Raw genomic sequence first — 12,530 nt, 5'->3', positions numbered from 1 at the left:
TGCATAAGAATTGTGCAAAAGCTATTCTTTTTCACTTAACTGACAAAGCTTCAGGAATCTTTGTACATCCGGCAACTTTTGATTCCGGGCATAAACACTTTCGGAATATACTCTTTACTATGAGAGTTTCATAAGAGAAGGCCCTTATGTTTACGGTATCTCCTGTTCATTTCGGCACAAGCATTTGAAGTTTTTGTTAAGTCTCAAATGATAAATAAATTAACTTATCATTCAGATAAGAAATAAGATAAAAACAAAAGGACTTTGATTTATTCCCTCTATTTTTTAAAAGTACATTTACATAAACATTCATTTGCTTAAGTAAATAAAGCTGCAAATACATGTGGCTAACTTGTAAAACTTGTTTCCACTGGGCTGATCATGTAGTCCCCGATCCTAATAAGGCATTGATACCGGTTCCTACAGTTCCCGATCTTCGTAATAATTTTAGTGCCTTGTCATGTATTATTTCCCTCCAGTGTTCGAATACTAAGTATCAGAATTCGAACACTGGAAGTCGTGCATTCACTGATGACCCTTCCTTGGTAATGTGCTTTTGCATTGCTTCCTCACTAATGGAAACAACTTGTGAATGGGTAAATAATTGGTTTCTAGAGGCCAATGGAAACAATGAGAGTCTTGGGCGATGAGTTATGCTAACGAGCCAAAGATTATTTAACCATCCATAAGTTGATTTCTATCCGAGTTGATCCACACAGAGTTGTCTATACTCTTACTAAAGTGAAGGCAACAGAGCTTTCAGTTGTTGATTCACCAGCTTGTCGATGATCCTTCCTTCGTAGTATGCTTTACATAGCTGCCTCATTAAAAACCTTGCCCGAAAAACCCAATTGGGATAAAACTAGTCGAAGGGAAAAAAAAGTGTAGCACATACTTTCAGTATTAGCAAGGATCTTCAGCAGTAATACCTTTTGAGGAGAGTCACATTTTAGTTGCTTGGCAATTTAACTCCATCTTGATTTTCCAATTCGTATGAACCTTTACCGGTTATAGCTGAAACTCGATAAGGTCCTTCCCATGTCGATCCCATCTTCCTAGCGTTAACTTTCCGAGTGCTTTGAGTGACTTTCCTAAGAACCAAATCCCTAACTTTAAAACATCAGAGATTTTCTTTGCGGTTGTAATATCTTTCCATACTTTGATTTTGTGCCACCATCCTCACATATTCCAGATCCCAATGCTCTTCCAGCAAATCTAGCTTAACTAGAAACGCTTCATTATTTTTCTCTTTGTTTGCTCGGGAAAACCTTAAAGTCGGTTCCCCCACTTCCACTGGCATCAAAGCCTCTGAACCGTACATAAGTGAAAAGGGAGTTTCACCCGTTCTCGACTTTGCCGTGGTCCGGTATGCCCATAACACACCCAGTAGATCATCTGGCCACTTGCCTTTAGCATCTTTTAACTTCTTTTTAAGATCTTTAATAATTACCTTGTTGGTCGACTCCGCCTGTCCATTAGAAGTTGGGTGGTATAGAGAAGATGTAATTCGTTTGATCTTCAATCCTGCCAGAAACTTCATGACTTTAGAATCTATAAAATGTGGCCCGTTTTCACAAGCAATATCCTTTGGTATTCCAAATCGGCAGACGATATGATCCCATATAAAATCGATCACCTATCGTTCTCCGATCTTTTGGTAGGCACCTACTTCAACACATTTAGTAAAATAATCAGTTAAAACCAAAAGAAAGTTTACCTTACAATGTTCCTGTGGCAAGGATCGACTATGCCCATCCTCCATTTCATGAATGGCCATGGCCAAACCACTGAATGCAAAAGTTCCACCGGTTGATACACTAATTGTGCATGTCAATTACATTTATCGCACTTTTGTATAAATGTCTTCGCGTCTTGCTCCATTTGGGGCCAATTGTAGCCAGCTCTGACTAACTTGAGAACCAATGAGTCTGCACCGGAATGGTTCCTACATACCCCATCATGAACTTCTCTCATCACGTAGTCAGCCTCCGAGGCCCCTAGACACCGAGCCAATGGTCCTTGGAATGACCTCCTGTATAATTGTCCATCAGCAAGAGAGTAACGAGCCACCTTGGTCCGTAGTGCCCGGGATGCTTTTGCGTCTTCGGGAAATTTACAATGTATTAGATATTCAATAAACTCGTTCCTCCAGTCCCATATTAAGTTGGTTGAATTAATTTTACAGTAGTCATCCACATCCAACATCGAATGCAGTAATTGAACGAACGCACCAAAATCAGATCCTTTTATCTCTGTGGATGAACCCAAATTAGCCAATGCGCCTGCCTCCACATTTTCTTCCCTTGGAATGTCGATGATTGACCACTATCTGAACCGGGAGAGTAGCACCTTAACATTGTTCAAGTATTGTGCATGTGTTCCTCCTTGGTGTCGAAGATTCCGTATACTTGGTTCACCACCAGCTGGGAGTCGCATTTTATTTTGATAACCTCGGAACCTAGTACTCGATCTAGTTTGAGTCCGGCAACCAAAGCTTCATACTCGACTTCATTTTTAGTTAATGGCACAGTTCTAATGGCCTGTATCAGGGTTTCCCCCGAAAGAGTGATTAATACTATCACGAGATAGGACCCTTTTATGTTGGAAGCCCCATCCATAAACAAGGTCTAAACTCTCGATACCGTTACCGATACCAACACTGCTTCTTTACCAGCTAAAGACATTAATCTTGGACTGAAATTGGCCACAAAGTCGGTCAAAACTTGTGACTTGATTGCTGTCGTGGGCTTGTATGTAATGTCAAATTCATTGACTTCGACTACCCATTTAGCCAAATGGCCCGATAACTCAGGATTATGAAGGACATTCCTTAAGAGAAATGTTGTCACAATGGCTATTGGATAGCATTGAAAATAAGGCCTAAGCTTTCGAGAGGAAACTAGGGGAGCTAAGGACAACCTTTCAAGGTGCGGATAGCGTGTCTCTGCTCCTGATAATATTTTACTAATGTAATAAACGGAAGACTGCATACCTTCTTCTTCCCGGACCAAAACAACCCTTACCACTAATTCTGAGACCGCTAGATAAATCAATAGTTGCTCCCTTCTCCTGGTTTTGACAACAACGTAGGGCTAGACAGGTACCTTTTTATGTCTTCTAGTGCCTGTTGGCATTTCGGAGTCCATACGAAGTTGTTCTTCATTTTCAAAAGCAAAAAGAAGTGATGACACTTTTCCGAAGACCTCGAGATGAATCTGCCTAGAGCCGTCAAACAACCGGTCAACCTCTGTACTTCTTTCACGCTTGTCAGCTAGTCCGGGATATCCTCGATGGCTTTGATTTTATCGGGGTTTCCCTCGATTCCTCTTTGAGAGACCAAAAATCTAGGAACTTACCGGAACCCACTCCGAAGGCACACTTCTGCGGGTTGGGCTTCATGTTGTACTTTCTGAGAATGTCAAACATCTCTTGTGGATGTTCTAGATGATCTCCTACATTAAGAGACTTAACTGACAAATCGTCAATATAAACATCCATCATTTTACCTATCTAGTTTTCAACCATCTTATTAACGAGCCTCTAATAAGTGGCTCTGGCATGTTTAAGCCCAAAAGGCATCACATTATAGCAATATGTGCCAAAGTTTGTGATGAAAGAAGTCTTCTCTTGATATTCCGGGTTCATCCTAATTTGATTATACATGGAATAAGCATCAAGAAAACTCATTAACTCGTGCCCGACAATAGCGTCAATTATTTGATTAATGTTTGGCAATGAGAAAGAATCTTCGGGGCACGCTTTATTTAAATTCTTATAATCTACACACATCCTAAATTTGTTATTCTTTTTAGGCACTACTACTACGTTAGCTAGCCACTCCGGGTACTTTATGATGACATCCAATCCACTACTAAAAAGTAAATGGATATGGTCGCATACAATATAATATACCCAACTATGAATCGGGGTCGAATCCCACAGAGAACAATATGCAGGCGATTAGGCGTGTAAGAGAATTATCACTTATTATGCTAAGCCAAACACTTAAAAAGAGTTTTGAGAAAATAATTATATCTAAATGTAAAAATCTAACCTAACGTAGAAAGCAAGTAAAATGATCAATGGCTACAAGCATGAATACACAGGGAATTTGTCACGACCCAATTTTTCCTCCGTTTGGTATTGTGATGGCACCTAGTCTTAGGGACTAGGTAAGCCTAATATTTATTGAATAACAACAATAATAAACAACATCTAACAACTTTTGAAATAGAAATCTCTATAAAATTTATAATTTCCGAAACCGGTAGTACAAGTCCTAAGCTCTACAGAGTTTGTTACAATTTTCTAAATACAACTGTTTGAAATAAAGTAAATAGTGTGAATACAAATCAGAAGGTGACTCCGAAACCTGCGAACGCAACAATAGGTTTACCTTGAGTCTCCACAGCAACAATCCGCACAACTAGATAATGATCAACTGACTTCGAAAATGCCTGGATCTGCACAAAATGTGCAGAAGTGTAGTATGAGTACACCACGGAGGTATCCAACAAGTATCAAGACTAACCTTAGTGGAGTAGTGACGAGGTACAGTCAAGACACCTACTGGACTAAATAACCTGAACAAGTATAAGTATAGAAACAACAGAGTATAATATCTACATAAAGACTACGCGAAGTGGCAACTAATACGGTAATTGCAATAAGGAAGGAAAACAACAACTATCAGCGGAACACCATAATAATGACATAGAAGAGTGAAAGGAAACACAACCTAAGTCAGATAATCACAGATAAAGAAAGGACAACTAGCAGCAACAATACGATTACTTTCACATCGGGTTTTTGTCAATAAACTTCACGAGATACCGAACCTCGGACAAATCATAACTCACGGGCCTCAATACCTGAACCCTATCACTTGGCATGCTCTGCCCTCGTTACACCTCATAACCACATTGACAACTCGCATGCCAAATAGAGCCATTCTCACATAGAAGGCAAGTAAGCAAAGGTGTGCATCTATACTCAACAATATCAAGGAAACCTCTTATCCGATAAGAGTGCTTAACTACGTGTATACTTATGCAAGTGTCGTAACATAGTTCATACCAGCTAGTGAGCATAAGGAAAAGAACAGACAAAACGTAGAATCTTTTCTCACAACTTTCACAAGATAAAGCTCACACAGATAAGTGTACCACTACACAAATATCAACAACAAGAATGCCCCCAGGCCATCATAAATCATCACAAATCAATCCCTGATATAGCCCATCTTGTCTCTCCACGTGTGCAATAGTAAAGTAAATGCCCGTCTTGTCTCACCACACGTGCATAATAATGTTCCCACCTTGTCTCGACACATGCGCAACCCATATATATGTATCCCGCCTTGTCATGCTGCATGTGAAAATATCAATAATAACAATAGCAAGACAGAAACCTCGTGCAACCCCATAACAAAGAGATATCGACAAAGGGCACTCCCGAGATACCGTTTCGTAGTCCCAAAAGTAAGTGCTCAACAGGGGATCTCCCGAGATACCGCCTCGTAGTACCAAAAGTAAATATGCAAGATAGAGGGATCTCCCGAGGTACCGCCTCGTAGTTACAAAGTAAATATGCAAGAACAACAAGTACAACAACAACAATAACACTAATACAAGGGTACGACAAATAAATCAACTCAAAAATTCTAGAACTCAAAGGAACTGAGGAATTAATTCACAAGGAGTGGCCAAAATAGAGAATGCTAGTCATAATAAGAACAACTCAACAAGAAAGGAAATATTGTGCAAAAATGGTCCACGATGTACAGTTCGACAACGAGGGAGCTAACCCAAGGCGAATAATTCCAAATAAGGACAAGTCAACTAAAATATAGGATATCTAACTTCTTTTCAAGCTTGGCAAATTAAGAAAGAGATACAACAAATTCAATTCGGGATAAGCAGCAGAAAGATAATCATAGCCTCAATTAAGGATGAACAATTACAAAAGAGATAATTATAACTTCAAATAAAGATAAGCAGTTAGAGGAAAGATAACATGGCAATAGAAGAGATAACAATTTTAGTTAAGGCACATATGACTCAAATAAGCATCAAGGGCGAATCATGAAGTAATTAATTCTAATTAAAGCAGGTAGAGGTGAAACTAGTAATTAAGAGATGTATTCATAACATAACAACTGCATAATTAGTGAATACAAGGACCTAAGAACCCTAAAAGGACAACTTTCCACAAATAAGTCTGAGCACATACTCGTCACTTCGCGTACACGGACTACAATTAGCATAGAAGACTCAAAACCTAAGGGGTAGTTCCCCCACATGAAGTTAGGCAAGATACTTACTTCGAACCAAGCTCAATCAATCAGTAAGAATACCTTTCCCTCGATTATCCGATTCTGAATGGCCCAAATCTAGCCAAACACAATTACATATCATGAATAAAATTACGAGAAACTAATTTAAATAATAAATCTATGACTTTAGCAAAGAATCAAAAATTCGGCCCAAAAAGTCGACCTGGGCCCACATCTCAGAATCGGGTAAAAGTCACAAAATACGAACACCCAATCAACCACGAGTTCACTCGTACCAAAATTAACCAAATCCTATATCAAAATCCGAATCAAAACTCAAAAATTTATTTGAAGAACTTTCCAACCTTTTCCCAAATTTCTCAACCAAATTCCTTAATTAAATGATGAATTCATCTATAGATTAATGAGATATAGCCATAAAAGAGTTAAGAATCGTTACCCACAAGCTTCCTCTGAAAATCTCTCAAAATTTCGCCTCAATCCGAGCTTTCCAGGTACAAAATTGGAGAATGAAATCAACCCTCGTACTTAGCCCTTTTCTTCCCAGCTATTTCTGCTTCTGCGGGCTTCGAGTCGCACTTGCGATGCCGCACCTGCGGAAATTCCATCGCAGGTGTGGAAATGACTTAAGTCCTCTGGTCCACTTCTGCGAGCATAAGGCCACACCTGCAGATTCTTGTCCGCTTCTGTGGAATCCTCACTTAGCTTGCCTTCCGCTTCTCCGATCACTTCTCCGCTGGAGCGGCTCCGCTTCTGCGCCACTTTTGTCACACCTGCGGCCACTGGTCACCCAGACCACGTCCGCATCTGCTAGCTCCCTTCCGCACATGCGAGTCCGCACCTACGGCCACCCCACCGCAGGTGCGATTACACTAGAAGCTTGAAAGCTTTAGCAACTACAGAAGTCCAAGTTTCGATCCGTTAAGCATCCGAAACTCACCTAAGGCCCCCGGGACCTCAACCAAACATACCAACAAGTCCCAAAATACCATACGAACTTAGTCGAGCCCTCAAATCACAACAAACAACACGAAAAACACAAATCACCCTCAAATTCAAACTTAATGAACTTGAAACTTCAAATTTCTACAACCGATACCGAAACCTAACAAATCAACTCGGAATAACGTCATATTTAACATTGCGGAGCTACTCCAACATCCGGAATCAGAATCCGACCCCGATATCAAAAAGTCCACTACCGGTCAAAATCTCCAAAAATTCGAAGTTTGCCATTTCAAGCCTAAATCAGCTACAAACATCAAATTCATAGTCCGGATACGTCCTAAGTCCAAATTCACCCAACACAGCTAACGGAACCGACGAAACTCTATTTCGGAGTCATCTTTACACAATTTTGACTACGGTCAAAATCCTAAGGCTTAAGCTTCCGTTTTAGGGACTAAGTGTCCCAAATTACTCCGAATAATCTGGAAATTGAATTCAACCACGCACGCAAGTCAATACATATTATACGAATCTGCTCAGGGCCTTATGCCGCGAACGAGACTTAAATTCTCAAAACGACCGGCCGAGTCGTTACATCCTTCCCCTCTTAAACAAACGTTTGTCCTTCAACGTGCCAAGAATCGCCTCGAAGTCTTCAAATCACTGAAAGCATATATTCAACATACACTTGTGGGGTGACCCCTCATCACCCCAATCCACATAAGCCTGACGACACCATCTCGACTGTAATTTATCCTTTCTACCAGCACCGATAAGCCTTAGAGTCAGGATTCTCACCTTCCATTTATCTCCAAAAGACCCGATTCTAAATCCATACCCGGTATCAGTTTCAACCAGCTTTGGCAACTCATGCCTACACCCGCAAGGTACAACCACATAACGTGACACACTACACATAGGCCCATAATAACATTTCTGATCACAATAGCTGCCCGTAATCAAAACCAGCACCGACAATTAGCCTCATATCCATTAGCAACCCGTTTCAAACCTCCACAACGCTGACAATGATGCAAGTAACACAAAGACCTCATAACTATACACCCGGATCAACAAGTCACAACTAATACCACCGAGCACACACCCCGCAAGCTAAAACTCAAGAAGCACAGAACGAAAAATGACTGAATGTGTAAAGAGAAACACATAAGAGAAATATCAAACAATGCCCGACAGGCATAACTCTCTATGAGTACCATCCTAAAAATTAATTTAAAAGGAAAAATTAAGGTATATGAGCAAATCACAAGGATCTAATCCTGATATAACTTCCACCACAGCATACAGCCCGGCTCAAACATATCAAATCACATGGAAATCGCGAGGGTCTCACCCTCAACTTTGAATTACAAGCCGAATACGCACCATACCAATTGAAATCTTCTACTAACTCAATTCTTCCAATAAAATCGCAACACTTACTGAACTCTCACCCCGGTAGAGTATCAAATTATAAATCGTAACCAAATTACTCAGGAATCACATCAAACCTGCCATAATAGACAACATGAATTCATTTCTAGTCTCGTAACTTTTAATAATGAATTAAAACAATGATAGACACGGCTATCACTCATAGAATCTCCCAACAGGGGCAAACACATAAAAATAATACTAGGTCATGAACTCACCCATAGGTGGGACAACAAATAAGGGAACTCGCCCCGATAAGCAGAACCGAATCAAAATATGAATGGTGCCCCTCTGTGACAAATCAAAAACATAACTGTATGACATCATCTGGCGCAGTGGCCTCAAGCCTACTATATGAAACATATCAACGAGCTGGGCCATCCCCTCTTGGGCGCCCTCTACTTGCCTGAATACTCCGTTGTGACACACCTGTCTGGATTCTAGGACAATCTCTCACCCTGTGGCTGGTATCTACACACTCGAAGTAACCTCTCTGCTGATGTGGCTGTGAGAACTGTGCGGTACGGGTACTCTGAGACCCATGAGCACCTGAAACACTGTGCGAAGCCTGAAGTGAAAAATAAACTGGCTGACCTACAAAACCTCTACCATGTCGTACCCTGCCTCCAAAATAAGGACCAGTAGATCTCTCCGGTCTACGAGACCTCCTCGCCTCCCTGTCCTCTCTCTCCTGACCTCGCCTGGCTCCTTTCTCCTGATCCCACATGCCCTCTACTCGGCGAGCGATCCCTACTACCTGCTGAAACAAAACATCAGACTCTAACTCCAGGCCATGCTGAATCGAATATCATGTCTTAGCCCCTCAATGAATCTACGGACACGCTCTCTAACTGTAGCGACCAAAGGAGGTACATGTCTAGCCAAATCACTGAATCAATGGCATACTCTGACACTGATATAGTTCCCTAGCGTAGCTGCTCAAACTCCACGTGCTATGCATCTCGAAGGGATTGAGGTACAAACTCTCTCAGGAACATCTCTGAAAACTGAACCCATATAAGTGAAGCTGACTCAGCCGGGCTACCCAACTCATACGCCCGCCACCACTAATAAGTCGTTCCCCTGAGCTGGAACGTAGTAAAAGCAACCCCGCTTGTCTCCATAATACCCATAGTACGGAAAATCCGGTGACACTCCTCCAAGAAACCCTGTGCATCGTCTGTCGTCAATCCACATAAGGTAGGAGGGTGGTACTTCTTGTACCTCTCAAGTCTAAGCTGTTCTTCCTCAGATGCTGCTGCCCTAACCACGGGCTGAGCTGGGACCACAGGCTGTATCGCCATGACACTTGGAACATGACCAATATGAACCCATTGCTATAGAGTGTGGGCGGTGGGAGTTTGAGCTCCTTCCCATGTCTGTGAAATAGCTAGTGCAACCGGAATCAACCCCGCCTGAGCCAATGTACCAAATAGGCTCAGGAACTGTGCTAAGGTCTCCTGAAGTCCGGGGGTAACAACAGGCGCCTCCGGTACCTGCCCCTTAACTTGAACTACTGGCGGCTCCTCAACTGCTGCTTTGGTAGGTGCCCTAGCTGCGGCACGTTCTCCTCGTCGGCCTCTGCCCCTAGCGACATCTGCTCCGGAGGTAACGTCATCTCTAACTGCAGCTCGTGTCCTCACCATCTGTGAGAGAATGGAATGATAAAAGTTCAATTTCGAGATCAATGAACTCACACGATAGGAATGAAGGAAGTGAAACTGTCCTAATAGTTCTGTAGCCTCTCGAAGATAAGTACAAACGTCTCCATACCGATCCACAAGACTCTACTAAACTCGCTTATGACTCGTAGCACCTATGAACCTAGAGCTCTGATACCAAATTGTCACCACCCAATTTCCCCTCCGTTGGATATCGTGATGGCACCTAGTCTTAGGAACTAGGTAAGCTAAACGTTTACTGAATAACAACAATAATAAATAACATCTAACAACTTTTGAAATAGAAATCTCTATAAAATTTAAAATTCCCAAAACCGGTAGTGCAACTCATAAGCTCTGCAGAGTTTGTTACAATTTTCTAAATACAACAGTTTGAAATAAAGAAACAGTGTGAATACAAATCAGAAGGTGACTCCGAAGCCTGCGAATGCAGCAACAGGTTTACCTTGAGTCTCCACAGCAACAATCCGCACAACTAGCTAATGACTAACTGACTTCGAAAATGCCTGGATCTGCACAAAATGTGTAGAAGTGTAGTATGAGTACACCACTGCAGTACCTATTAAGTATCAAGACTAACCTCAGTGGAATAGTGACGAGGTTTAGTCAAGACACCTACTGGACTAAATAACCTGAACAAGTACAAGTATAGAAACAACAGAGTATGATATCTATTTAAAGACTACGCGAAGTGGAAATTAATACGGTAATTGCAATAAGGAAGAAAAACAATAACTATTAGCGGAACACCATAATAATGACATAGAAGAATGAATGGAAATACAGCCTAAGTCCGATAATGACAGATAAAGAAAGGACAAGTAGCAACTCAACAATACGACAACTTTCACACCGAGTTTTTCTCAATAAACTCCATGAGGTACGGAACCTCGGACAAATCACAACTCACGGGCCTCAATACCTGAACCCTATCAATTGGCATCCTGTGCCCTCATTACACATCATAACTGCACTGACAACTCGCGTGCCAAATAGAGCGATTCTCATATAGAAGGCAAGTAAGAAAGGGTGTGCATCTATACTCAATAATATCAAGGAAACCTCTTATCTGATAAGAGTGCTTAACTACGTGTATGCTTGTGCAAGTGTCCTAACAAAGTTCATACCAGCTAGTGAGCATAAGGAAAATAACGGACAACATGTAGAATATTTTCTCACAACTTTCAGAAGATAAAGCTCACACAGATAAGTGTACCACTACACAAATAACAAAAACAAGAATGCCCCCAGGCCATCACAAATCAATCCCTGACATACCCCACCCTGTCTCGCCACATGTGCAATAGTAAAGTAAATGCCCGCCTTATCTCGCCACACGTGCATTATGTTCACACCTTGTCTTGCCACATGCGCAACCCACATATATGTATCCTACCTTGTCACGCCGCATGTGCAAATATCAATAATAACAATAGCACGACAGAAACCTTGTGCAACCCCATAAGAAAGAGATGTCAACAAAGGGCACTCCCGAGATACCTTTTCGTAGTCCCAAAAGTAAATGCTCAACAAGGGATCTCCCGAGGTACCGCCTCGTAGTCCCAAAAGTAAATATACAAGACATAGGGATCTCCCGAGGTACCGCCTCGTAGTCCCAAAGTAAATATGCAAGACATGGGGATCTCCCGAGGTACCGCCTCGTAGTCCCAAAGTAAATATAAAAGAACAACAAGTACAACAACAACAATAACACTAATACAAGGGTACGACAAATAAATCAACTCAGAAATTCTAGATCTCAAAGGAATGGAGGAATTAATTCACAGGGAGTGGCCAAAATAGAGAATGCTAGTCATAATAAGAACAACTCAACAAAAAAGGAAATATTATGCAACAACGGTCCACAATGTATAATTCGACAACGAGCGAGCTAACACAAAGCGAATAATTCAAAATAAGGCAAGTCAACTAAAATATAGGATATCTAACTTCATTTTAAGGTTGACAAATTAAGAAAGAGATACAACAAATTCAATTTGGGATAAGCAGCAGAAAGATAATCATAGCCTCAATTAAGGATGAACAATTACAAAAGAGATGATTATAACTTCAAATAAAGATAAGCAGTTAAGGGAAAGATAACATGGAAATAGAAGAGATAACAATTTCAGTTAAGGCACAGATGACTCAAATAAGCATCAAGGATGAAT

The 12,530-nt window shown here is 41.2% G+C and overlaps 1 protein-coding gene across 1 annotated transcript; it reads right to left on the bottom strand.

The window, feature by feature from the left end:
- Positions 1-1,120: 1,120 nt before the first annotated feature.
- On the bottom strand, positions 1,121-9,981 carry LOC138897651 (uncharacterized). The gene is made up of 5 exons (XM_070183649.1): positions 9,807-9,981; positions 3,357-3,452; positions 2,649-2,950; positions 1,954-2,325; positions 1,121-1,468 (listed from the first exon to the last, which is right to left on the bottom strand). Exons 1-5 carry the CDS (start codon positions 9,979-9,981, stop codon positions 1,121-1,123), a joined length of 1,293 nt encoding a protein of 430 aa, XP_070039750.1.
- Between the last annotated feature and the right edge of the window lie 2,549 nt (positions 9,982-12,530).

The sequence above is a fragment of the Nicotiana tomentosiformis genome, chromosome 8 (genome assembly GCF_000390325.3).
Source record: "Nicotiana tomentosiformis chromosome 8, ASM39032v3, whole genome shotgun sequence".
Classification (NCBI taxonomy): Eukaryota; Viridiplantae; Streptophyta; class Magnoliopsida; order Solanales; family Solanaceae; genus Nicotiana; species Nicotiana tomentosiformis.
Note: the sequence above shows the minus strand (reverse complement) of the source record. Positions and strands in the feature narration are given on the sequence as shown.